Below are 26,000 nucleotides of genomic sequence, written 5' to 3'. Positions count from 1 at the left end.
GCCAGGATTCTGAATCGGTTATTGAGCCAGAATTCTTCCATAAATCAGTCAGACATCCGAACAAATTTGTATTCAAAATGAAAAACACGTCTTCATAACATTTCAAATGACTTCAAAATGAAGACAAATTTTCAAATCTGGCATCTCTGGGGCCAAATGCCAACAAATTTTCAACAGAGCGTTTTCACAGAGAAAATGAAAATTCTAGAGCGTTTTTTCATTACGTCATATCTAACAGAAACGTGAAACGGAGAAAATCGCGTGCAAAAATTTCCTTGCAACTTTTAAATTTATTAAACATTAATCTACAAAACAAACATCACATCTACAAAATATTAGCAAAACTTTGGTATACTATATGTGACATTTCGACTTGAGATTAAATTAACATGTAAAGAGTGATTATTTTTCTCGTGGTCGATAAAGAGTCAATGCTTGGCTTTTATTTGGCATAATTAACTCAGTTTGTCTAAGAGAAGAGACGACAACAGGCTTCTTGCTCTTCTTAATTTTATCTACCAGGCCCTGTCGTAATTCCAAAGACAACAAGCATCCATCGTTGCCAGATTCCATTTGCATGATTTTCACAATTACTGAAAATAATTGTACCTCAAATATCGACCCTTTGTCAAGAATTCACAATACTAGCTGCATTTAAAAATTGAATTTTATGTTTATTGGTGTCTCTCTTAACAATACACGTAGTTATATCGTCATTCAGGGTATTTATTCAATTTGCATGAAATGTTCATGTGTATGAAAAGTAGCCAAAATAAATTCAGCAGCACTGTTTTTCAACCCGTTTGAAAATATTATGAACGCTCTTGACTGGCAAAACGACCAATCAGAAGCTGGTTCAATATTGAGGTTAGGACTGGATCAAATTGGCTACGCGATTGTCTTCTCTTCTCTTAGCAGTTTGTTTACATTTGTTAGATATGGCGTTTTGAATAAACGGTATAGAATTAAGAAGTCAGAACTTTGCTTATAGAAAACTTATTTAATAACAAAAATATACTGTACTACTATACAAAGAAATATATAAACAATTCAAATTTGAGAATAGGCATTTCGAGTTTCTTTAGTCGTTTGGTATCTATTATGATAAATATTTGAACTCGAGCGTTAGTCATGAGAAACTGCTTCATACCGAAATGCGATCAGTCGAACAAACACAATCCGAAGCGGGCAATGTTCAACGTCCCGATGAAGGTTTGAAATGTAGCCATATCTTACACTAGAGTGAATAACTACATTTTACGATTTGTATACCAGGACCCCGTACTTCTCAGTCGCTGGATAAAGGCTCTTCCGAAGCACCGACCTTTGAAAGAGTTTGATAGAGTATGTGAGATTCACTTTGAGGAAGAGGATATTTTACGTTACTGGGAGCACACAATAAATGGTCAAGTGGAGCGAATGGAGCGTAAAAAGCCTGCACTTCGACCAAGCGCAGTTCCATGTTATATTGAAATATCAGATAATTCATACTTCGAAGCTCTCGATAGCCAAGTATCCGGCGTCGGATCCAAACGTAAAATAGACAAAAAGACGTCCAATAGTTATGTAAAGGTAACTTTCAATCACGTCATAGACAAAATTAAATTTTATTTAATGTTAGAATAAACCGCACAGCAATCATCACATTGGATGTATTGTTACATTAATCATTTTCAATGATATTGAAGAAAACCAAGTCATTCGGCATAGTGAATTGAATTATTAATGACTCGATTAGGTAGCGGATTTTGAAGACATTTTCTTCGAAATAATATTTAAATATATGCACATAACTATTTTACTATTATTATTTCAGAAGACAAAACTTGAACAAATGGAAGAAAAACAATTGGTCGCCAAGCACGATACAGCCAACATGTCCTCTCAGAAGAATAATGGCAAAAATGATGACAAAGTCGTTGCGCGTAGTGTCGTCATCGAAGTATCGCAAATGGTTCATCCCGAGTTTGAAGCACTGTATGATGATGTATACGAGGTGGAATTACCTTCGCCGCTCTGGGGCATTCACAGAGATGTAGAAAAGACATTCATATCCTTTACGGAATTCAACCAAGACACTATGAATACAAGGAAATGTCTATACATAGATCAGCGCCTACGGTATCGACAGGCCGTTGGGCAACGAATAATGAGAGAAGGTACTCTTAAAAACTCTACAACGGAAGCTATTTCGGAATTGCTATCTACATTGGATGAAATCAAAGTTCGCAAAATTATCATTAAAGGAAATTCTGTATTAAAAGAATCTTGAAATAAACTTTTTATTGATCAGTGGAAGCATATTCACAGTATGTATAGGTATATTACAACTTCTATGTATTCATAATGGTAGCGCTCTGCTGCAACTTTTCCAACTCTAGCTGCTTCATGTATGCAAGAAAAATAGTCCAAAGCAAACTGCACATACTGACGAAAGGTACACGATTTTTTTCTGGCACAACAGAAAAGTTAAAAGTTTGTAATAAAGGCCAAATGCAAAGAGCGACCTGCAAAACAGTCAGTTTATTCAAACTTCTACGAAAATTCGAAAAAATACATTTTCCTACACACCTTATATGTTGGCGGCACTTTGGCTTTTACTTCTTGAAACGATTCTTCGATCGTTTTTGATTCCATTAAACTCATGCCAAAGTAGAAACATGTCATGGCCAGCGGTGTATAGCTGACTTGTTCGGTGAGAGCCTGAAATGAAAAAAATAAACAAGTATATGTTCTCGAGTCCAGATAAATACAGTAAGTACTACTACCTTTGCTATAGCAGACCTGAGGTTTTGTGCTGGCCACATCATTGAGGCCAACCGAATCCAGCAATAGAGTGATGGTGCTACTATGAAGCCTCCATAGATAAAGAATCTGAAGCATTTGTGCCAATCGTATTGTCCTGCAAAAAAACGCGATAGAGTTGATAACAGAAAAAATAAATATTTATTCGAATAGATTTTCATTCAAAATTTCTATCAAAAGAAAAACTGATCCTGGAAAGTGCTATTTTTTATATTTATCCGGATTATACTTAGGCTAGGTTTGATCGGGGTTCGAATAAAGGATTATAACTTTATATAATTTCTTTTGATTTCTTATGCTGCATTACGACGGATCGCATTTTCGAACGTATGTGGTTCGATCGAAGCAGGCTCCCGTTTGATCTCGCTGTCGTTACTCTCGCCGTAAGCTGCTACCGTTCCGTACCTGCTATTCACATCGCGCCATCGCATCGCATGTAATCACTTTCAAGTTGGCGGGATTTTCATGACTGAATCGTACGTCTTCATTTCAAATTGATGCTTTTTCATTCACCGCGTTTTCAAGCTTACATGGACAGTAAGAATTTTGTTCAGAGCAGTTTTGCTTGAAAAATCTAGTCAATACCTCAGTAAAGATATATATACAGGGGCAATGAAATTGAAAAATGAATGGAAAATGATTGAACCGTTCGGCTGTTTGAATGGATGATGCAAACCAACAACTGCGAATTGAACATAGTAGGGCATGATTTGAGATTTGATCTTTCTTCAAGTCAAATCAACCTGTTGAAAATTTGCAGCTCTGATCCGAACATTTCAAGCGGTTCACTGTATTCTTCGCTTTTAGTATTTTGCCTTTTGATCGGATATCAACCATTTCTGTTGCCGACGACAATCGTCGTTAGAATTGCCACCTCTCCGGGTTTGACCCGGAGACTCCGGTTTCGGGGGCGATCTCCGGACCTCCGACGACGGATAATTTTAACTTTTATAGTACTGCATTCATTTGTTTCAAACGAACTCTTCCGGTGTTGACGCTGGCTACTGCTACGGCGGTACTTAGCTGTTGATCAGTGAGGAGACCTTTGCTCTTTTGTTGGACTCTCCTTGACTGCAGTGAAGAATAACGGGAATTTTTCCGCCCCGCTAATTATTTCGGAAGATACAGCAGTGTGCTTCCCATACGATGCAGCTTCCTTGGGGATTCACTCTCCTCTTTCTGCTAGCTGTGGTGAAGGCAGTCTTCGTTCGGCTTATCCTCCACAGCGAGAGTGAGTAGTAGTCTTGGATTCTTCGCGGTTAGCCGGAGAAATGGAATAGTACATCTATCTAAACGCACAAAACAATTCACAAACACGTACCATTTACCGCTTTATGTGAGCGGCATGGCACAGTGGAGCGCATTATGCTTAGCCGAAATTAAACGTATATTTGTTCAATTCAGTAGATAATAGAAACCAATTAAAGTACTCTAAATATCGAGCTGTAATACAAATTACTGTCTGCCCAGTGAGCAAATTTTCTAACAGAGACCGCTCTGCTAGATTTCTGTAAGTCTTGGTTTGGCAGCCCTGTCAGATTTCTGCGCGTATCCTGTCGGGTTAGTTGAGCTAGGGCGAACTCGGTTTCGCTCGCGTTTTCTGGCAAATTTTGACAGGAACCGAGCTAAACCGTGGCATAACTCGGACATAAACTGTGCAAAGATCCTGGCAATTCCTACCTAGTAGAATTCAGCACGAATCGAGCAAAACATCTGACAAAGATGTGGTAGGAAGCGTGCAGAGATCTTGGCCGTACATTTCTGGCTCGATTCTGGATAAAAGTGAGCAGCATCGGTTGGTTTAACCGCTTCTGTCAGAAACGGTTGTTGCATTTGAGCGAATTCGTTGCCAGAATTCTCGCACAAATCGCGCAAAATGCTCACAGAAACGCTGCCAGCATCAATTTCGCTTTGCTCAACTTTTGCTAACTTTCTGATTGCCGCGCTGACCGGGTGGGAGTGATCAACGATGACCGGTGTACGAGCTCCGAGCAAGTGTGGATATCAATGAAACTTGCCAATTGCAATCTGTGTCGGGATTTGTACGATTGAGTATCGCAAAATCTGCGCTTATCAACAATGCCAGTAATATTTTGGACAACTGCAACAGCCCAACCCAGTTCCTCTGCTTTGTAAGTGGCCGGAACTACGCTCCGTACTGCTGCACAATAGCTTTTTTCGTATAGATTATTTGATATGGTCAAGGAATCAAATAACCCGAAGGATCAAATGAGCGACCGAAAATAAAAGTCGCAAGGATAGAACATGCTTCGCAAAACCCATTTCAACCATATTAGAATAAAAAAGTCGGAAATAAACTTCAAGCATAAAAATCGGACTGGGACATTACTTTGTCAGAGTCGAATAAAAAAACCTTCAGTTTGGTCGCTCAAGTGTCCTCACTCTCCCCTACTGTTTTAAATCACTCTATTGCGCACTGGTTCGATCAACATTAGAATATTGTTCTGCTGTTTGGAATCCGTACTACCAGAACGGGATTGACAGAATCGAGGCTAACCAATGCCTGTTCATACGCTTTGTCCTTCTACATGGCGAAACAGATTCCACCTGTTGAGCTATGAAAACCGTTACTAGTTAATACACCTCGATACACTAAGCATCCGCAGGGACTGTTCTCGAGTCCTATTCGTTGCGGACTTACTCCCTGCCATATTGCATTCCACTAATATTCTACAAATCTCGTTTGCGACTACCTTTTAGGGGAACCAACTACGGTCGCCACAGCGCTGTTACCGGATTTCAGCGAGTTTTGCCACAGGATTCGACTTTCACACGTCTAGAAATACGATTAAAAATAAGTTTTCGTCTATCCTTAAATATAACGAGGCTAAGAACCACCATTAGGGCCAAGAGGTCTGTTGGTCCTGATACAACAAATAAACAGATTATAATCTGTTCTATTCTATTCTAACCCTTACACAGCCAGTATTGAAAAGCATCCACACTGCACTGCACTGCAAATATTCTGTAGTGTTTTTCTTGTCAACATTAATATTTGAAGCATATGATGTGTAATATGTCGCAAATATTAAAACGGCCAGGCCTACTGTGCAGAGTTTTGTTTAAAGATGTTTCAAAATTACACGGCAATTAAATTATTCATTTAATGAATAATCTAACTAACAAATTATTTTGAATCTTGAAGGAGGAAGAAACGAGGACAACCGTACCGACCGTTTCAGTGTAAAGGGGATATGATAAATCGTTGGGAGTGACACTCCTTTGGTCCTTTGGAATGCGACAGAGGTATTTACACCTTGCCTTGGCTAATGAGCCTAGGTTATAGCGCCTTTACTCGCTGTTACAAATAAACAGATTATAATCATTCTGAAACTAAACTCAATTTAGTCTTAACAATGATCAGAGCTGCAAATTTTCAACAGGTTGTTTTGAACTTGAAGGAGGAACAAATCTCAAATCATGTCCTACGATGTTCAATTCGCAATTAGGTTCTCTCCTGACACAGTTATACTACGTTCACACTACAGAGTTAAAACATGTTATAATAATTTGCAACAAGAAAAATGTCATCAAGATAGCGTTAAAACACGTTTTAACTCGTAGTGTGAACGTAGTATTAACCTCACTTTTCTTGAGAGTTGGCTTGTACTGTTTACATGGACTTAGAAAAAATTGTGGACGACTAGATTCGCTCGAAGCAAATCGTAAAGAACGCTCAGTTCATTTGTGACGTCAGCGTAAAGTATTCAATTGTTGGTTGCTTAATTCATTCAAACAGCCGACCTGCTCAATCATTTTCCATTCATTTTCGATTTCATAGATCCTGTGAATATCTCTCTACTGGGATATTGACTAGGTTTTTCAAGCAAAACTACTCTGAAGATCACAATATATACGCGAACGGAGGTCTTAGTGGAATGTACGTAATGTTTCAAAGATTTTCTTCCATTTAATTCCACTATGTTTTTATAGTTAGATGCACTCGCACTTCACTATTTAACAGATACCGGTATTTCGATTACTACTTGTAATCTTCTTCAGTGTTTGTATCAATCTATAGGAAATTACGGGATTGTAAAGTCGTTTTATCTAGGGAAGCGGGTAGGCTGTGGTCGGTGGGTACCTAGGTGCATGAAGCTGACCGTTTTTTGCATATAGGTAAAATATCGAAGAGCCATGAATATCCGTTACCTTGGTCTCGATTTAATAAGAAAGGAGACGAATGTTTGAAAATTTCCAGGCTTTCAGCTACGTCTAATTTCCAAGGATTAGAGACTTGACGCTGAATTTTAATATCTTCTATAGTTAAGTTATTACTCTGAAGATATTTCTTACTGTTCATGTAAGCTTGAAAACGCAAAACATGTCAACATTTAACCTAAACTGGCCACTACAGAGCAGATGACAGCTTTGGTTGGTGAATGAAAAAGCATCAATTTGGAATGAAGACGTACGATTCAGTCATGAAAATCCCGCCAACTTGAATGTGAATGATTGAAGGAGGCTTTGACGTTTAATCGTGGTTGGGTTTGATTGAACTGAAAGTTGGCATTTGAAAATGAAAATTTGCACCACTGGCAATGATTACTTTATCGAATAACTAAAAACATCTCTAAGATCTCTTGAGAAAATTTATATTAGACCTCTCCACATTTTGAAAAAGTTTTGAAATATACATGGGTCAGCTCAAATTTTTTTTCTAGGTGTGAATTTTAGAACTTCCGCCAAAAATGGCTTCATTTGGACATGATTTAGAGGTGTCTCCAATCAAAAATCGTATTTTTGCTATGTTTTCATAGGAAAATCACTTACACTCTGATTTGATTGGCCCTACACGTCCACATATCATCAAAGGTTGTTCCTTACACATATCTTAACATGTTTTGACAGGTGATCGCAATCGCAATCGCAATAGAAAATTTGTTAACTGGATTTTTATATAGAGAATATATAGAGAATTTATATAGAGAATATCAAAACAATGATAAAATACTACTAATTTTCCTTGGTTTTGATATACTTTTCTATATGAAAATTCCGTTAACAAGTTTTCTACCGCGATTAGTTCACCTGTCAAAACATGTTAAGATAAGAAACAACCTTTGATGATATGTGGACGTGTAGGGCCTATCAAATCAGAGTGTAAGTGATTTTCCTATGAAAACATAGCAAAAATACGATTTTTGATTGGAGACACCTCTAAATCATGTCCAAATTAAGCCATTTTTGGCGAAAGTTCTTAAATTTACACCTAGAACAAAAATTTGAGCTGACCCATGTATATTTCAAATTTTTTTCAAAATGTGGAGAGGTCTAATATATATATATATATATATATATATATATATATATATATATATATATATATATATATATATATATATATATATATATATATATATATATATATATATATATATATATATATATATATATATATATATATATATATATATATATATATATATATATATATATATATATATATATATATATATATATATATATATATATATATATATATATATATATATATATATATATATATATATATATATATATATATATATATATATATATATATATATATATATATATATATATATATATATATATATATATATAGAAATGAAGGAAATATTTGTAATTTTCTAGGCATCACTGTCACTTGGAACAAAGGAGGGATTATTGCTTGTGGCACTAAAAACTGGATTCTAACCGCACAGCGCACTTACCATTCTCCTTATAAATTCTTATCATAGACTGGTTAGTTCGACTGGTCTGTCTACGAAAGTACCAACTGTATCACTTGAAATACATGTGTTTTGACAGCTCGCAGTTTTGAGATCCCTCGCACTTTGAAAGTGCGGAGTCCAGGTTGGTGGGAAGTGCGCAATACTTCAGTGAGCTTGTAATTGAGCATTGCAAGATGACGTCATATGAGTAAAAATGCTCGAAAAAATGACAGTTCAGCGAGCTTGTTTACATGGTGTTAGAATTCGAACCGAGTTTTTTGTACTGGGTGAAACCAAAAATTTTCTAAGTACATATAAACCACAGTTTATAAAGAACAGTTGCGCAAAGACTGAAGCAAATCTACCTATTGAACACTCAAAACGTCTACCTATCGGACACGAAGAATAACAATGTTCGAATGCGTGGGGAGTATCGTTATTATGTGATTATAATTATGAAAAAAAATTCAATGATGTAATATTAACATTTAAATAATGTTAATATTTCGCTTAATGACAATTATTAAAAAAATATATGTTCACTGATATTCAAATTTGGCACTATTTCAAACACCGGAACAGCTCTGGGTAGTGTTAATAATCTTCCACCGACAGTGGAAATATGAAGGTATTTCTCATAGTTAAAGTGCAGCTAAAATTTTGACAAATTTGTGTATACATATGTACCTGTTTCAAATTTATCTTACGCTGCAAATTCGACTGTTTTTTGTCACACTCCAATCAGACGGCAAGCGGCAAAAATCAATGCATTTCGTTCTTAGTTGCGGTTCAGTTGAGAACCGGAAAAAGCTTAAATTCTTTATACGATGTTATTTATCGTACTGATTTTTAAACACTTAATTTTAAATTTTCAAATGCAGAAAGTTAACTTCTAACTGAAGCGTTCGGGTTAAGTCATTTGAAATTTAACTAAAAATAAAAGGTTGCCAAAATTTAAAAAAGACCAATGATTGGTCCAATGTTGCCAATCCTCTTTACGCAACTCTACTATTAAAAACTCTGATATAAACAAGCTCTCTGAGCTGTCAGAAAAGTGAGGTTATACATTTTCATGCAATGCTCAATAGATCACTTTTGCTGGCCGGTTTAGAAATAACCATAGTCTGTCCTTATTTCATATTACCATATAAGATTGAACGATATAAAGGAGGCATTTAAAAATTACTTCTCATACTTTGCTTGTAGCATTTTTAGAACTATGCATGGCGCATATTTTTGTTGAAGTGACAAGGTTGCTACCTCCTCTATTTGAAAAGTTATGAACAATTTTTATTTGCAAACTTAACTTTTTCAAAAAATAATTAAGTTTTTTGATGAAATAATGCTCTCCCAGTTTTGCCTTTTCAATAGAAAGGTATTGCAATTGCTCTGAAAACCGACTTTTTAACGGAGGCCCGGAGGGCCGAGTTACATATACCATTCGATTCAGTTCGGCAAATGTCTGTGCGTGTGCATGTATGTATGTGTGTGTATGTGCGTCTGTGTATGTGTATGTGACCAAAAATGTCACTCATTTTTCTCAGAGATGGCTGAACCGATTTTGACAAACTTAGTCTCAAATGAAAGGTGCAACATTCCCATAGGCTGCTATTGAATTTCTAATGGATCCGACTTCCGGTTCCGGAATTACAGGGTGATGAGTACGAACACGCAGAAAAATTCTGCAATGAATGTATAAAGGCGAAAATTTTTCCAAAATATGACTACAACTGCTTCGATTTGTAGTATTAGGTCACTAACATCCATTCAAAGTCTATTTGGCCACATTGACCACCATCATCGGCTCCGGAAGCCCCGGCGGAAGTATCCAAATTCAGAATAACAGTCACATCGGTTTCTCGGAGATGGCTAGACCGATTCAACCAAACTTAGTCTCAAATGAAAGGTATTGCGCACTCGTAAATGGCTATCAAGTTTCATCTTGATCCGACTTCCAGTTCTGGAGTTATGCGTTGTGGCGTGCGATCACACAGCAAATTGCGATTCAAACCGATACTCCGATGAAAGCAAAAAAGGTAAAAAATGTTGTTAAAATGTCTCTCAAACAGCTTAAATTTGCTGTTCTAGGTCATCGACGGCCAAACAAACTTTCGTTGACTACATTGACCACCATAGACGGTTCCGGAAGTGCCCGGGAAAAGCGGCCATCTTTCAAAACTAGCAAACTCATATCAGTTTCTCGGAAATGGTTGGGCGGATTTTCACAAACTTAGTCCCAAATGATAGCTATATTATCCCCACAGGTGTCTGTAAAATTTCGCACGGATCGCTTATATGGGTTCGGAGATATAGACTGAACCGTCCGGTCACATATGAAATCCCCATATAAGCCGGAACTCAAATTTTTTTTCAAGGGGGGGACCCCATGAAATTTCAGAAATCGAATTCGTATTTTTGATGCCAAACATCTTTAAAATGCATGAAACGTCGAGATTTTATGTTATCTCGATTTTTTTTTTATAAAAATCGACTTTTTGGGACTTAACCGATTTCGCTCTTTTTTCAACTCTATATTACTGTGGCTGGTTTTTCTTTTGCAAAATTTTAGAACTCGAATAATGATTTCTTTTCTTGTATGTAGTTGTCAAGTCAAGTCAAGTCAAGTCAAGTCAAGCAACTAAAAAATTCTCGTGTTCATCATTGAGAAAGGCACAATTGCACCGCTAGTTGGATTAAAACAGGTTTTTTTTACATAAATAAAACTTCGATCTGATTGTCAAACGGTGACATAACATGGTTCTTACAAGTCTCCTATCTCATGTCTCCCCGCGAGTCTGAGTCGATTGATGACATTTGGTCTTTATACCGGCTGCGACTGGGTCGATACTAACAGAATGGCGTGTGAATGGCGTGTGAAAATACTGTTAAACTGAATAGTTGATCGGAGATCAGTCCCAGTACAACTTTAATCTGAATAGTATCGATGATCACGGGTCAATACATACTGAAAATTCGCTGCGTCTGCATTTATGAATCTAATTTAAAGTTCCGTTATTGCTAACACGTCCTTGCATCAGGTCATAGATACCTTTGTAATATCCACTCAATTGTCGCCATCAGTGTTATTTATAACATTTTGCTTTAAATCTTTAATATTAGCCTATCTTCCGTGTTATCAATAGGTTGTTTTCAACCCAATAAATATATCGTAGAGAAGAAATAACGAAAGCTGTCTAAATACAGTTGCAGCTATTTACTCAGATAACATTAGATTTTCTAGGCAATACCCAAGCGTCCGGCTGTTTGGAGTTTAAATCGGCTTTGTTTAGAAAACATAGATTATTCTCGGTAGCCAGCTGCCCAGATTTCAAAACAACTTTTGGATTTTGATTGACCGTGTACTCGAAGACTAACTAAACAATTAGATAACAAAATACTCATCACTTGCTTCGAGCGAACCCTAGACCTTTAACCCTTCTAAACCTCCAACACCGCGACACTTATGGAAGAATTTGTATCCTCCCCCGTGAACGACGGAGATGGGGGCCCGCTGGCAATGGTGGTTATCATGTCGTTGATGTTTTGATATGGGGTGAACTGCTATGAGCCCGATACAGAGCAACCCATGTTGCTGCTGCGTTTAGTTCCTAGTACGGGAGAGAAACTTCATTGTTCGCACCGTTTGTAGCTTTGTTTTGTTCCTCGATGTTTGAGCAGACATCCAAAGATTCATCCGCATTGAATCGTCTTCTATTCCAGTGACATCTGCTGTCCATTTGTTCTTGGAAGCTTCTTCACCTATAAAAACTATTGTGCTCATCACCTTGTTTCCATAGTGCAGCGTCATTCATAGGCTTGAAATAACAATCTTCTACTTCCCTCCATGTCCATGTTACCCACAGTTTCTTTCACTCTTCCTAAAAAATTCAATTTTCAAGAAAAAGTATTTAAAAAGGTTTGAATACTGTGCTGATACTGAGAAAATCATTCATATGCCTTTTACCACTATTTCAATGCTTTGGATCGTATCCCAGTTCATATCATATTAAGTAATTTTGTAAAACACTCTTCACTTAACAGTTCTTCGGATCTGAAATACTAGAATTTTTGCTATGCCGCAAAACTTCGCATGAAAACCGCATAAAAAGATACTTTAGTGTAGTTCAATAACCATCGATTCTGTTTTGAAACTATCAATAGACGCTGGTTTACATCAGTTCTGTATAATGTATATATCACACACAGATTTGTGAGTAATCATCCCTGTTGTCATGACCTTGCGAAGTTTCACGCGATAGTCAAAAACGTGTGCGAGGGGGTAATCCGTTATTTTGGCATCACGCCAAGATCACTGTCAAGGTAAAGTGTGCACGACTGTATTTTCGCTACGTCTTCCTCGTGTGACGACCATTTTTATAATTATTTTAATTTTTCGTTTCCATAAGAGAGTGAATTTTTACAGATAGCTATCTAATCGAACTTATTACGCACTCCAATCTGTTCCGGCGACGGTTTGCTGTACCAAGCATCCCGTGGGCCACATTAGACTGTACGTCAGCATCCCTCGAGCCACTGGATAACGGTTGAAAAATACTCGCGCACTGTTTAGCCATGTTCGTATCATTTTAGAGCCAACTTCGCTGTAATTTTAGCCACAATAAATGATTGTCCAGTTGATGGAATAACGTTTAATTACGTAAACTCAGCACTTATAATGGTTAATACTTTTAATTTTGCTCGATTTTAGTAGTGCTGTATAACTACGGTCGGTGAACATAATACTGAGCTAGTTTATGTCATTACCAGAATCACTTTTCGTTAGTTTGTGAGCTGCACATGCGAAGTAAAGTCAGTTTCACTTTCTATAAGCCGCTGTTTGTGAAGCGTGAGTTTCAATCGAACACATGATTCTATCTTGACTAGTGTGACATTATTTCATAAAATGCATCCCATTACAATATTCAAATGTCATGTAGCATACCATTTGTCAAATATGAGCTTTTCCGATAACTCTGTATCACTCACAAGAGTTTTCAAGTTTGTATGTGGAAATATATGAAAAATAGGCAAAAGCAACAATAAATTCAGTAAAAAATGCCAGTATCATCTTGTGCATTCCGTAATCTGCAGATATATAGCTTAAGGTGTAAGGATCAATATTGTCGAAGACTGCAAATCGATCCGAAGTTATGTGTTGCCTCTCATTCTCGCACATGCTTGGAATAGGAAATTTCAAAAAATTCAGTTGGTCTTCAAAGTTAAATAACTCTAACGGGGAACCTCCAGTTAATATTCAACCTTCAACAAAGCTGTTCGTTATAAAATAAGCTATGTAGCCATATGTTTTGAGGTTTGCAGAGTTACTGTGGAATTTTTTGTTTTATTTAAGTTTTTATTTCCGTGACCGAGTTTATATATATATATATATATATATATATATATATATATATATATATATATATATATATATATATATATATATATATATATATATATATATATATATATATTTATATATATATATATATATATATATATATATATATATATATATATATATATATATATATATATATATATATATATATATATATATATATATATATATATATATATATATATATATATATATATATATATATATATATATATATATATATATATATATATATATATATATATATATATATATATATATATATATATATATATATATATATATATATATATATAATAGAAATTTCAAACCTCTTGTGGGTGAACTAGAGCTCTCAGTAACAGCTTATATTTTACCTATTATTTTTTGCATCCAATTACCATTTGAATTAAAAGTGTTCCGAAAAAAAAATTGTATAATTGTTCTATGTATATTTTAACAGTTGTATTGATGTTTTGTTACAATTCTTGGGGTTTGCGTGGTGATATGCATTCGACGAAAAAGCTCCTTTATCAGCTCGAAAAAGAGCCTGGATCCAAATGTTATACATGCGAGGAATTATCTTAGTGTGAATGAATGGGAATAGCGCAATTGTGTCATTTTACGTAATTAGAACAAGTTTTGAAAATGGTTAAATAATTGGTTACTAGTTTGAACAGGATCTTAGTCACGATTTTAGATATTTTTGTCACGAGTTGTGTGATTTGTGCTCATGATTTCAGGATCTAAGTCACGATTTTCGTAATTTCTGTTCATGTTATTGTAATGTTTTATTTTGGAACCTACTTCCAAATTTGATACGAAGAGTAATATGACTAATGTTCATGATATCAGTAGTTTTACCACGGTATTCGTAAATTCTCTTCGCCTAATTGTGATCTATTACTTTTTGGTTACAATCGATTTTTTATTCGGAATAACGTGACAATATGAACTGGATCATAAAAATGTGACTGATTTGCGATATCTTGTTCGGTGAATTATATCACACACACTATTTGGGATTCTCAGCGCAGGGTTCGTTTTCTATCCAGACATCACTATTAACCTTATCAAACAAATAACGATGTTCGAGGTCCTAATAGTTTTTTATATATAATGCTCGTGTCTATTACTATGGTCGCTAGCAGCTGGATATTTCATAAAACAGTGCATGGAATAAAAATGATTCCACGAATAATTCTTCAAATTTTGTGAAAGAGTTCACGGGAAAATTTCATTATCATGTTACATGAAATCGTAAATGATTAGTGGTATCTTCTAAATATCACCACCACGCAAAATAGATTGTAAATAATGTACTAGGCATCATGAACTAGTTCACGAATACATGAATAAAATTTAATGATTTCGTGAACTATTTCACAAAAATAAACATGAGTTGTGACTTATACTAGATATCATGAATTAGTTCACGAATACATGAATTATATTTCATGATTTCGTGAACTATTTCACGAGCACGGATTGGGATCGAGAAATATTATAGGAATCATGAACCAGTTCACGAATATATGAATAATATTTGATGATTTTGTGAACTTTTTCACGAGCACGGATATTGGATCGTACCTAATACATTAAAGATCATGAATTAGTTCACGAGAAATAAATAGATTCATGAATACAATTTTGAATTTCGCGAAATAGTTCACGAGAACGTATCCAGAATATTTTGATTTTGTGAACTAAGGCTTCTATATCTATGAAAATCATCATGAGTCAACCTTTGGTTTTATGAAGAATGTTCATAAAGTTGTGAACTAGTTCGCGTACTGAAAATCGCATTAGAAATGACTTGGTGGAAACCGTGACTGAAGTTCACAAAACAAAAACAAATAGTTCCACTTAAATAAACGTTATGCGGGCGTTACTGAATGGAAATTGAACATAATTATAAAACACGTGATTTTTCATAACGTAAAAATGTGATTGTTCCAGGATTCATTCCACTTTATTCACGAACAATTGGGAACAATTTTTTTTCGTGTAGTTTGGATAAATGAGAAAGGCACAATTGCACCGCTAGGTGGATGAAAACACGTTTTTTATATAAATTTACCGTTTATTCTGACGTTTCTGGATAAAGCATAAACAGAAGTAGAACAATGCAGTATTTTGATCTAGATGTAAAACAAATATTCTTGTTACGAATACGAACATTGCCACCTATACGATCAAAAAAGCACATTGCGCACTCTTTTAAATATATAAGAACATATTGTACTAGATTGATCACTTGTTCAGGATATTTAGCAAGACAATATTTACAACCAAAAAGTTTTCAAAGTTTGACCAAATCCTATACATTTCTTTTATGAAGAATGTAAAAGGTGCTGCATAGACCAGCATTTTTCTACTTTAAAACATGCTAGAAATACACTCCTAAAGGGTTTTAACGGAAGACGCATTTTAGTTTAGTTTTCCTGGACCTTTGAACATGACAGAGCGCTGCCCCCAATAACTCGCCTCCGCTGCAACTGGGTTCCCAAAAGTCGTGTTTTGATTGACACGGTTGGAAATGTTCGAAAAACGAACCACCATCGTTAAACTCGACCTTTTTTTTTTTTTTTCAATTTTGCATTTTTACGAAACTTGCTATTTTAACCAAAACCCCGGGAATTTTTGTTTTGTTTAAAACTCAATCATTTTGTTTTGTTTAAAAATCAATCAAATTTTCGAATTTTGGAAAGTCGTGTGTCAGAGTAACATATATACCATACAAACTGTAGAATCGGAGACAAATAACCTTATCATCGTGAGTTATGTTTACTTATATTACGTCATTCTACTGATGAGTATGTCCTTTGACTCTTGTTTTACAGGATCGATTTCCACACACTAAATTTTGATTGCCGAATATCACCAAAATTTTGATGAATTTTCACTTGTTGAAATATCAGCAATACTACCAGCAAAAACTATTTCGCTGTTATTACAGCAATTCAAAACTGTCAAAATTTGCTGAACTGTCAGTTTGATTTGCTGGAACTCAGCAAAATTGCCATTCTTTCACTGATTGTTTCAGCAATCAAATTCTATAGATTTGTTGATTTTCGTCAAAATAATAAGCTTTACTAAAAACCAGCGAAACAAAAATTGCAAAGCTGAACTCTTAGAAATACCCAGTTTTGCTGAAAAGTTTCAGCAAAATCTTTAGCTGAAACAAAACACAAAAAATTGGCATGCAGTGACAATGGCAATTGGATTCTCGTCAAGTAAAGGGTGTAACGATAAAAAATTGGCCAAGCAAGAATGTGTGTGTGTATCGATCAAACTTTTTATTAAAAATATTGTTTCCTTTGCAAGTTCAAATCATATAGAATATAAGTTTGCAAATTCAATTCATACACAATTGTAAAGATAATATATTTTATTTTAAAGGTTTGTTTTGACTTTACAATGTTCATTTTTAAGACAAAAACAAAGGCCTTGAAACGTTATTGATTATATTGATGTTAAAATTGTTGCCGAGAAAGACTTTTCATAAAAGTATTGGCCCGACTTATTTAATTATTCGTTTTTCAAAAGGACGTCATTCGTTTGTGCTAAACTCCAGACTTTTTCACAGAATATTTGACTATAATACATCAAATTGGGATCGAATTGACTAAGAAATCTGAAAATGATAGAATTTCGAATGAAGAATTGGTTGGAAAGAAACCTTAAGTAAAAATATATTTTGAGAACATGCAGTTTGTGGAAAGACTATAATATTTCGCGTATTTTAAGGCATCCCAAAAAGTTATTATCACAAGTTTTACTCTAACATTCACCCATACTGAACTACCATCAATTAAATTGTTGCAAAGAGCTATACTTTTTTTAAAAATTGTCATCTTTTCAAGGTAAATATGATTGCGTTTCAATGTAACACATTTAGGCTTCATCCAGTTAAATCAGAGGAATGATTTTATAATTTAGACCTATTTCTTCGGACCAATTTTCAATGCACGTTTACCCCGCTGCCGTAAATGTAGGAATCTAATATTTAATCGAAGCCCATCACACTTATGCACAAACAAACGCAAACCTACATAAATATCGGAGAACATCAATACAACCAGCGACAAAATTTTGAAATAACTGGCTCTTAATATTGGCAATGTAAGCGTGTGTTTTATCACTCATTCGAACATGAAGCGATGAGAAATTGAAAAATGAAAAAAACAGAAATTGCTGCTTTATAAAACATATATTTTGATTCATTTTTTCTTTTTCTAAGGTACATTTGGCTAGCTAGAATGTTTTTCAATAAATATATACACAACAATTGAAATGACTGATGTAGTCAAAATGCTTCTAATGCCTCTCTGAACAATTTCACTACATACATTCGGCATTTTTAGATTCTTTGGCAATCTTGTTAAATTTTAAAACATTTTTCTCCAGCTCAATGGGTTTTGCACGTTTCATGATGTAATCTCCTGTTGAACGAGGTGCTCCGTTTTCGCCGTTCGTTGCTTCATATACGCTAAAAATGTAGTCCACAATAAACTGCAAACACTGACAAAAGGAACACGGTTGTGCTCTGCTATTAGGGAAAAGTTTATCGTTTGGATTACCGGCCACACACAAATTCCAACCTTCCGGAAAAATAACATGATTAATGTATTGTATCTCTTGGTTTGGAAACGTACACCAGTACCTTGTAAGTATCGGGAAATTTAGATTTTACTTCCTGTACTGATTCCGTGATTGTTTTTTGCTCAAGCAGACTCATTCCGAAAAAGAAACTCGCCCCAGCAAATGGACCATAGCTAAATTGTTCTACAATTGCCTGTAAAATTAAAAAGTTTGTAAGTATTTCGTAACACTGTCAGACATAAACCAGTATATGAAGGTATTTTGAACAAAGTTTTAATCTGATAGCTTAGTTCAACCCAATAATTTTGCATTATTTTATTTGCTTCGTTTCTAAGAATCACAACTAATGGCCAATGGTGAAATACTCGCGACAAAAACTAGAATCTAGTGCCCCAATTCTCACTACCATTTGAACCAATGTGTTAAACTAAGATGGGAGCCGCTGCTCTAATCGAAGTCTTAAAATGGATTGAGTGATAATATGGAAAGGGCGAAAATAGACTTATTTTTTAAATCTAAATATGTCCAAATTTAGCCAACTCTTTGCATTCACTTGTAAAATTGAATAGCATAAAAATTAATCTATCTTCACTTACTTTAATTATCCCCGTTTTTAGGTTCATTGTTGGCCACATTTGGCTGGAGATTTTAACCCATCCATATAAGGTTGGGGCCACAAACAACGTCCCGAATATGGCAAAGTTCATGCATTGCCTATAGTTGTAAGTTCCTAAAACAGAGTATTATGATGGATTCATAAATGCTACTAATTGCAAGCGACTTACGCCAATTCTTTCCATCCATGGTTTGTTGAATTAGACTCCCGGTTGGCCATATAATACTATACGTTGCCATACCCTTAACAATAGGGTATTCTCTGAAAACATTTCGTACTACTGACAAGCTCATCTTATGCTTATGTAGTGTAATAGAAGTACCTAAATCCTGAAACAAATTACAAAAAAAAATCAAAATCTTATCCCTTGATCATTTATGTACACGATTTTTACCGAGAGGCTTTGGGTTTTGTATTTTATACTAATAGTGACACACGTACTCTGAGTAGTCCAGATGATTTGTGATAGGTCGGTAATAGAGGAATGGGGTAAGCCATGTTAAGTTCAATTTTTTCAGGGGTATGAGCTGCTAAAAATACATCTCATTCTCCATTAGCGCATCGAAAAATAAGCTTTTGTAAAAATTATTTGATGCAAAACATGGGCAAATCTCGAGTAAATTTGGATTAATATGTAAAAGTTATCTGTAAAAATTTACTTTAGGGGATATTCCGCACGAACCGTTCATCGCCAAGCACAGCTGCTAATAGTAAACAAACAAAACAGTTTTCTTTTTCGTTGACTGCTGTGAAATTTGAATGCCATCTAATGGCTTGACCGGAAGTTTTCCCTCAGTGACTTTTTCGTCATAAATGCTAACTTTCTTACTCTCCAGATTGCTCACTAAAAATTGTTGTGAATGAGACAAAGTGTTAGCATTTGTTAAAAAGTATGTGCGATGTAAACATGTGCTTTCTGTAATTTCATCACGCAGTATGAGGAAGAGAGTTCTTATGCCTAGTGATACGAAGAAATAAGTGTTTAGCACAATGCTGATAAAAATGAAATAAAGACTTTCCGTGTATTTTTCCATTCATCAGATGTCGGTCTTCCCCAATATCGTCTTTTTTAAACAATATTAAACTCATCTTCAGCGTACACAGCTGATGATATGGAGAATAGGAATATGGGGGACACTCAGACGTTAATCGCGTTAATAAGCTTTGCTTTTATTTTTTAATTATTATTTTAACATTTCATAAACCAATTTGAGATTAATGGGTCTCAAATAGCTTAATTCGTTTTCTGGTAAGCTAGACCCAACGCAGCACAAATAAATTTAAAAAATAAATGCTAAGAAGCAAAATTCACTTCGAAAGACTTTCCAGAAGTGATCATTCAAAACAGATTATACGGACGCGTGATTACGAAGGTTATTTACTGAATGATGCACGTGTTTGCTTTGCATGTATTGAGATATCTGACGATTAAAATACGCACACAGAGATGACGCATTGTCACATTACCAACCTCCCAGAACTGATTTGTTTTCCTCCAAATTCAAACGTCAAATCGGGTCAATACCAACGCAGCTGAATATGACTATTTATACGCGCGCGAATGGTTTTTTAACACATATCCATTTAAATACTGTTGATCCATCAGGCAAGAACCTTGACCTTGCAAAATGAATTATTCAATTCAAAATTTTTATACTTTTTTTTTAGAAAACATCTTTTGCGAATTCCATTATGTTCCTACCTGTCAGGGTCAAGTTTTGATGGAATGCAGATAATTAGAATAAAATGCTTTCAACTTTTATTAAGCACCATCATTAACTGAACAACACGAAGAGTTGACAATCAGTGAATGACATATCGGTGTGCAGTGTTGGAAGCATAAGCTATTTAGTTTATGCTCTATAAACCGAATACGACGTGCCAATATGGGCTAAGAATTGCTATTTATAATCAATTGACACATTCTTTCGCGACGTTGCAACAATTTGACGATTCTTCATTCCATTAATATATTATAACTTTATCAAATTAACGCCTACATCAAAACTTTTTGCAGTTTTGGAAAGTAGACAAAATTTCACTAAAGATTCAATAAACATAAACTGAATATACTGGAAAAGGATTGTTTTATGACCGATAACGTAACGTGACGTTACAACGCGTCACAAATTAGAACTTTCAGCGTATTTCTATAAAAGTCAAAATATCTATGATGTATTTCTAAATAGCATACGAATAACTAGGTGTTAAATATATTTTTTAATGTTTTGTTTCTTATTAAGTATCTTTCAACTTTCGTGACGTTACAACGCTCCATTTTCAGAAAAGCAATATTTCATTGCGTTGTAACGTCACGCAAATCTTATACTTTGGTACGCTGGTGTTATTGTTTTGAGTAAAATTTTAAATATTTATCACATTTAGCCGTTTTAATGATAATTTACTCAAGTAACAATATGGGGTTGTCGAAAAATCAAGCTGCAGTTTATTTTTTTAATTGTAGCAGAAATAATTGATCAAATCAAGAAAAAAAATCATATCTGTTGTGGATAGATTTGAGCCATTTGACACATTTATGTATTTATTTGACAGAACTCAATATGGTAGTTTAACGGAGCCAGAATAGCAGCTTTTATCCCATATTTCACAAACAAAAATACACTGGCAGTATTGCAGTAGTATGATATTTGTATTGTTGGTCTTAAGCAAGTGCATTTATATGACAAAGCGAGCACAATTTAAGCGCCAGACAATCGACAGTGCTAAGTACACTGAAATATTGTATATATTATAGTTGCAAAGATTCAGAGAAAAGGAACACGTCACATCGCCGTAATGTTACGAAAGAATGTATTACATCCAATCGTCAATTCGACGGGTTTTTAAATGTCTGCAAACACCAATAAACACTCCCTCATCTATCTTTTTTGTGCTCATTTGAGATGTGCCAAAGCCTTTTTATCCGACTCTAAACAATTGAGACGATTTAGTGCGGTCACCCAGATAGGTCTCTGTAGACCCAATTATGTTTTTGCAACTTCCTATAACTTCGAATAGATACCCGTCTATATTGGATTTAATACCACAGACATTTCAATAATGTAGGTGCATTGACGATGTATTTGGGCTTGTAACGGAAGAACTGGTTTGTTACTTTGCTCGACATGTAGTACATAATTCGCATAAACGTATTTTTTACATCTCATTGTAGAACTTTTTTTCATAATGCATATATATATATATATATATATATATATATATATATATATATATATATATATATATATATATATATATATATATATATATATATATATATATATATATATATATATATATATATATATATATATATATATATATATATATATATATATATATATATATATATATATATATATATATATATATATATATATATATATATATATATATATATATATATATATCGCCTCCACTTTTGCACGCATATGACGCATTTGAAGCATCTTGTGCGATTTAATGTTTACGCATGAATGTACGCACAATGCGATCATAGATTGTGATATAAGTGTAAAATGGTTGTCTGGGTCGTTATAGAAAAACCACTGTTGTCGCTAAAATGCGTGTGCTCACGACAACAGTTTGCTGAAAAAAATGTCGAAGCGGCAGCACTGCTGTGATAAAGTTATTTTTGTGCTCGTGATATTTAATAGATTTTAGATGCGAATTCGGTGTTTTTGGTCAGAATATAGTTTGCTCCGTTCTCTTGTAGTGATGGTGAATCTCAATTGACTCATGTCTTATAGATTTTCGGTCGTGCGGTGACAAAAATCGGAAAAAAGTGCCTTTCGGTAGTAAAAAGTTGCGTTTTAACTTATGCACAATTCCCCACTAAATTTTTACACGTCGTACTCCGTTCGCCATCTGCAGGCGAGTAGCGGAAATCGTTCTCGCGTTCAATTAAAATGGGCTCAAAGTGAGTTCTGCTAGAGGCTCTACTCTAGAAGTAGAACAAATGATTATTATATTTGACGTAAACAAACATCGCGACGTATTGTATATATGAATTGCGACGTCCCTTTTATATACATTTCACGAGACGTTATGCTACAGGGTGTATAGTTGGGGAAAATGGCGGCTTAAAAAAACAACGTATTTAATTGAATTTTATTGATGGAATTAGTGCTAATAATTCTATCAGAAGATCCGCAGAAATATGCGAAACAACGTATAATTTGTTTTTAATTTGAGCTCACGAAATTTTGCGCATTAGATATTTTTATTTTTACAACCATTTTATGCCTAGATTTTAGGTTTCCCATAAATTAATAGACAAAAGGTAAGTTACATCCATTTTACACTATATTTCCTACGAAATGTTGTTGAATAAGTTCCTGATAATTAACCTGCCCTACTAACACAAGCTCCTTTTCCTGAAACATCTATGAAAGTAGTATGGGTTCCCTGCACTTTCGCTAGTAGATGTTGTACTAACATTTCTTCCCTTCCTCGGCGATTGTAAGGACGTGGCCAGGTGTACACTGTGATGCTTGTTCCACTATGAAGAAAAAGCGTTAATCCCAAATGTTTTTTTTTCTTGCGACGCGGTATGGTATTTTGTTAAATATTAGCTGATCACTGTACAGCCACCCACGATTTGTGCAATCGCATATGCTATGCTATGCTATGCTATGTAACGGAAGAACTGGTTTGTTACTAACTGACGGCACGTGCGACTACAACGGAGGTTGCGGACAACCTTTATAACGGGCGTCTCGTCGATGATGGCGAAGTGTGGAATGGTTGATTGCTGGGAGGAAAGAAATATTCAGGGAACGCATAATTATTCATAGCTAAATACTAACCCGAGAACGAAATTCGGAAATTCCCTCACAACCTTCCATAGCATGTTGTGGACTTTGTTGCTGTTAGCGTGATTGCATCGGAAAGTACCATATGACTAGCGTTTACACGCAGCGGAATTTCACATGATTAAACCAACAAAATTCATTTTTGATATCAATCGACAGTCTATTTTTGATTCGAAACTCTTTGATTGTTCAATATACAATATTTTATTATTGAACTAACAATATTATGTTCATTCCAACCAAATTTTATTTAATTTTGGTTTTGACTAGTAGTAAATCAGTGTGTATTGAAAATGTTAGTGCGTGTTTGCGGTGGTATTTTTCATTTCTTAATGAAAATTACAATTTATTAATAAAAACAAAAGTACAAATTTTAGAATATCGATTTCAACAAATTTCGCAGCCCAGTTAAACCAAACTCAACAATGAGGTAAGTGTCAATATTAAAATGATTAATAACATTAGCAGTAACATAACCTTTGACACTTTCAGAACAATCTCAAAATGCAGAAAATAATAACGGGCAAATGATCCTACAAAGTTTTTAAATTTACAGTAAATTTAAAAATAAAGCAATAAAATCATTGAATTTTATTTTATTAACAAACATCAACAGTACATATTTTCTTCTATATTCGTTGTATTTTCAACTGAATCATATTGTGGAACCAATCGTGTTCACAATATTAGATCAATTAGATCATTATATTATTGATCAATTAGATCAATAATATAATGATGTGATTGAAATCTAGAAACGTCAAAACCAGAATTTATTGTAGAAATAACAATATTACGGATTGAATCAAGTATTGAATATTATTAGCCCTGAGATAATAATAATTATTGTTGAGTTTAAACCAGAATATTGTTATATCTACAATTCATTTTTCTGCGTGTAGGAGAGTACAGCGTAGGTGGGCTTATGTATAATGTGACGTTGTTCAATCGTTTATTAAAAATACCTCCTCCGGTGTTGTAGATCAAATCTTACATAAAATTTTGTTTATTTTCTGAATCTATAATTATGTTTGATGAAGGAGTGCATTTGAAAAACTTATAACAGATTTAAAGAATGAAGGTTGGTCAAATCGTTGTAACGTTACGAAAGAATGTGTCAATGGTATATAACCCCTTAAGCACTTAAGGATATACAACCTGAACCCAAGTAACCATAAGCATTAAGCCATTGCACTATATTGGCTATACATTTGCACTAATGTTGCATTGAAACTCCATTACAGCATTAACAACGCAATAAAGCTCTTTATTAGCATCAATAATGCATAACTGCACAGCCGACATATAGCATTATAGCTTGCTCTATATGCGTATATAAAGCTGATATAACGCGTACATGCTTCAAGGATCTTTAAAGCATGTAAGCTTTACAAGTGCATTTAATGCCATTATAGAGCCTATAAAAAGCTGATATAATGCTATTGTAATGCTGTGGGTTTATTTGTTATGCAACTCTTCTTGAAGATTATATTCGGCATATTTCATTTCAATCGAACATATGCAATATAGTCCAGGAATCAAACGCAGCGCACTTACCGTGAAGGACGAGGCAAGGTACCTCAGTTCGAGACTTACTAAAGGTAATTTTCGTAAACATTCATATCGTGTGAGAACGAAAACCCATTAAGGATATTCATTACTATGCATTAGAACAGAGTCAATTACGGTTTTAAACAGAATATTTTATTTTAAAATTTTTCCTTTTTGCTCATCATACCGAAAGGAAACATAAGAAATGGTTTTAAAACCATGGCGGACAATGACAACCAATTGAAGCTTTTTAATAGCATTAGTAGTGCCAATATAAGGCTTTGAAATTTGACATTTGTACGCTTTTGCTATATAATAGCATTAGTACTGCAGAAACGAGCTGTCAATCTCCGCACAGTAATAGCACTATATTTCGCCTTTTCTGGCATAATATCAGCATTAAATAAGTATTTAGGGCTTCACGGCTTTATAGGACAGCTTTATATGTGGATCTAAAGCAGATATTAGGCTACGTTATAATGCTTATTGGTTACTTGGGAATTTATGAACAT

General features: G+C 34.6%; 3 protein-coding genes across 7 annotated transcripts; 1 reads left to right on the top strand and 2 right to left on the bottom strand.

Annotated features, from left to right (window-relative positions):
- Positions 1-789: 789 nt before the first annotated feature.
- On the top strand, positions 790-2,298 carry LOC131676778 (uncharacterized). The gene is made up of 3 exons (XM_058956085.1): positions 790-1,212; positions 1,276-1,572; positions 1,817-2,298. Exons 1-3 carry the CDS (start codon positions 1,132-1,134, stop codon positions 2,270-2,272), a joined length of 834 nt encoding a protein of 277 aa, XP_058812068.1. The 5' UTR covers positions 790-1,131; the 3' UTR covers positions 2,273-2,298.
- On the bottom strand, positions 2,259-13,274 carry LOC131676786 (mpv17-like protein). 3 transcript variants are annotated; one of them, XM_058956097.1, is made up of 5 exons: positions 13,180-13,274; positions 12,975-13,123; positions 2,769-2,902; positions 2,572-2,703; positions 2,259-2,507 (listed from the first exon to the last, which is right to left on the bottom strand). In XM_058956097.1, exons 2-5 carry the CDS (start codon positions 13,105-13,107, stop codon positions 2,334-2,336), a joined length of 573 nt encoding a protein of 190 aa, XP_058812080.1. In that variant the 5' UTR covers positions 13,108-13,123; positions 13,180-13,274; the 3' UTR covers positions 2,259-2,333. The 3 variants fall into 3 exon arrangements, with proteins under 3 accessions (XP_058812080.1, XP_058812096.1, XP_058812088.1); XM_058956113.1 differs by having other exon boundaries at positions 2,259-2,452; positions 12,975-13,274; XM_058956105.1 differs by lacking the exons at positions 12,975-13,123; positions 13,180-13,274 and adding an exon at positions 4,127-4,485.
- Positions 13,275-18,104: 4,830 nt separating this feature from the next.
- LOC131676761 (mpv17-like protein) lies at positions 18,105-20,929 on the bottom strand. 3 transcript variants are annotated; one of them, XM_058956074.1, is made up of 6 exons: positions 20,826-20,923; positions 20,595-20,743; positions 19,293-19,452; positions 19,104-19,237; positions 18,569-18,700; positions 18,105-18,506 (listed from the first exon to the last, which is right to left on the bottom strand). In XM_058956074.1, exons 3-6 carry the CDS (start codon positions 19,414-19,416, stop codon positions 18,333-18,335), a joined length of 564 nt encoding a protein of 187 aa, XP_058812057.1. In that variant the 5' UTR covers positions 19,417-19,452; positions 20,595-20,743; positions 20,826-20,923; the 3' UTR covers positions 18,105-18,332. The 3 variants fall into 3 exon arrangements, with proteins under 3 accessions (XP_058812057.1, XP_058812040.1, XP_058812049.1); XM_058956057.1 differs by lacking the exons at positions 20,595-20,743; positions 20,826-20,923 and adding exons at positions 19,518-19,565; positions 19,783-20,525; XM_058956066.1 differs by lacking the exon at positions 20,595-20,743 and having other exon boundaries at positions 20,826-20,929.
- Between the last annotated feature and the right edge of the window lie 5,071 nt (positions 20,930-26,000).

Source organism: Topomyia yanbarensis, chromosome 1 (genome assembly GCF_030247195.1).
Source record: "Topomyia yanbarensis strain Yona2022 chromosome 1, ASM3024719v1, whole genome shotgun sequence".
Taxonomy (NCBI): domain Eukaryota; kingdom Metazoa; phylum Arthropoda; class Insecta; order Diptera; family Culicidae; genus Topomyia; species Topomyia yanbarensis.
This window is presented reverse-complemented; position numbering and strand designations above follow the sequence as displayed.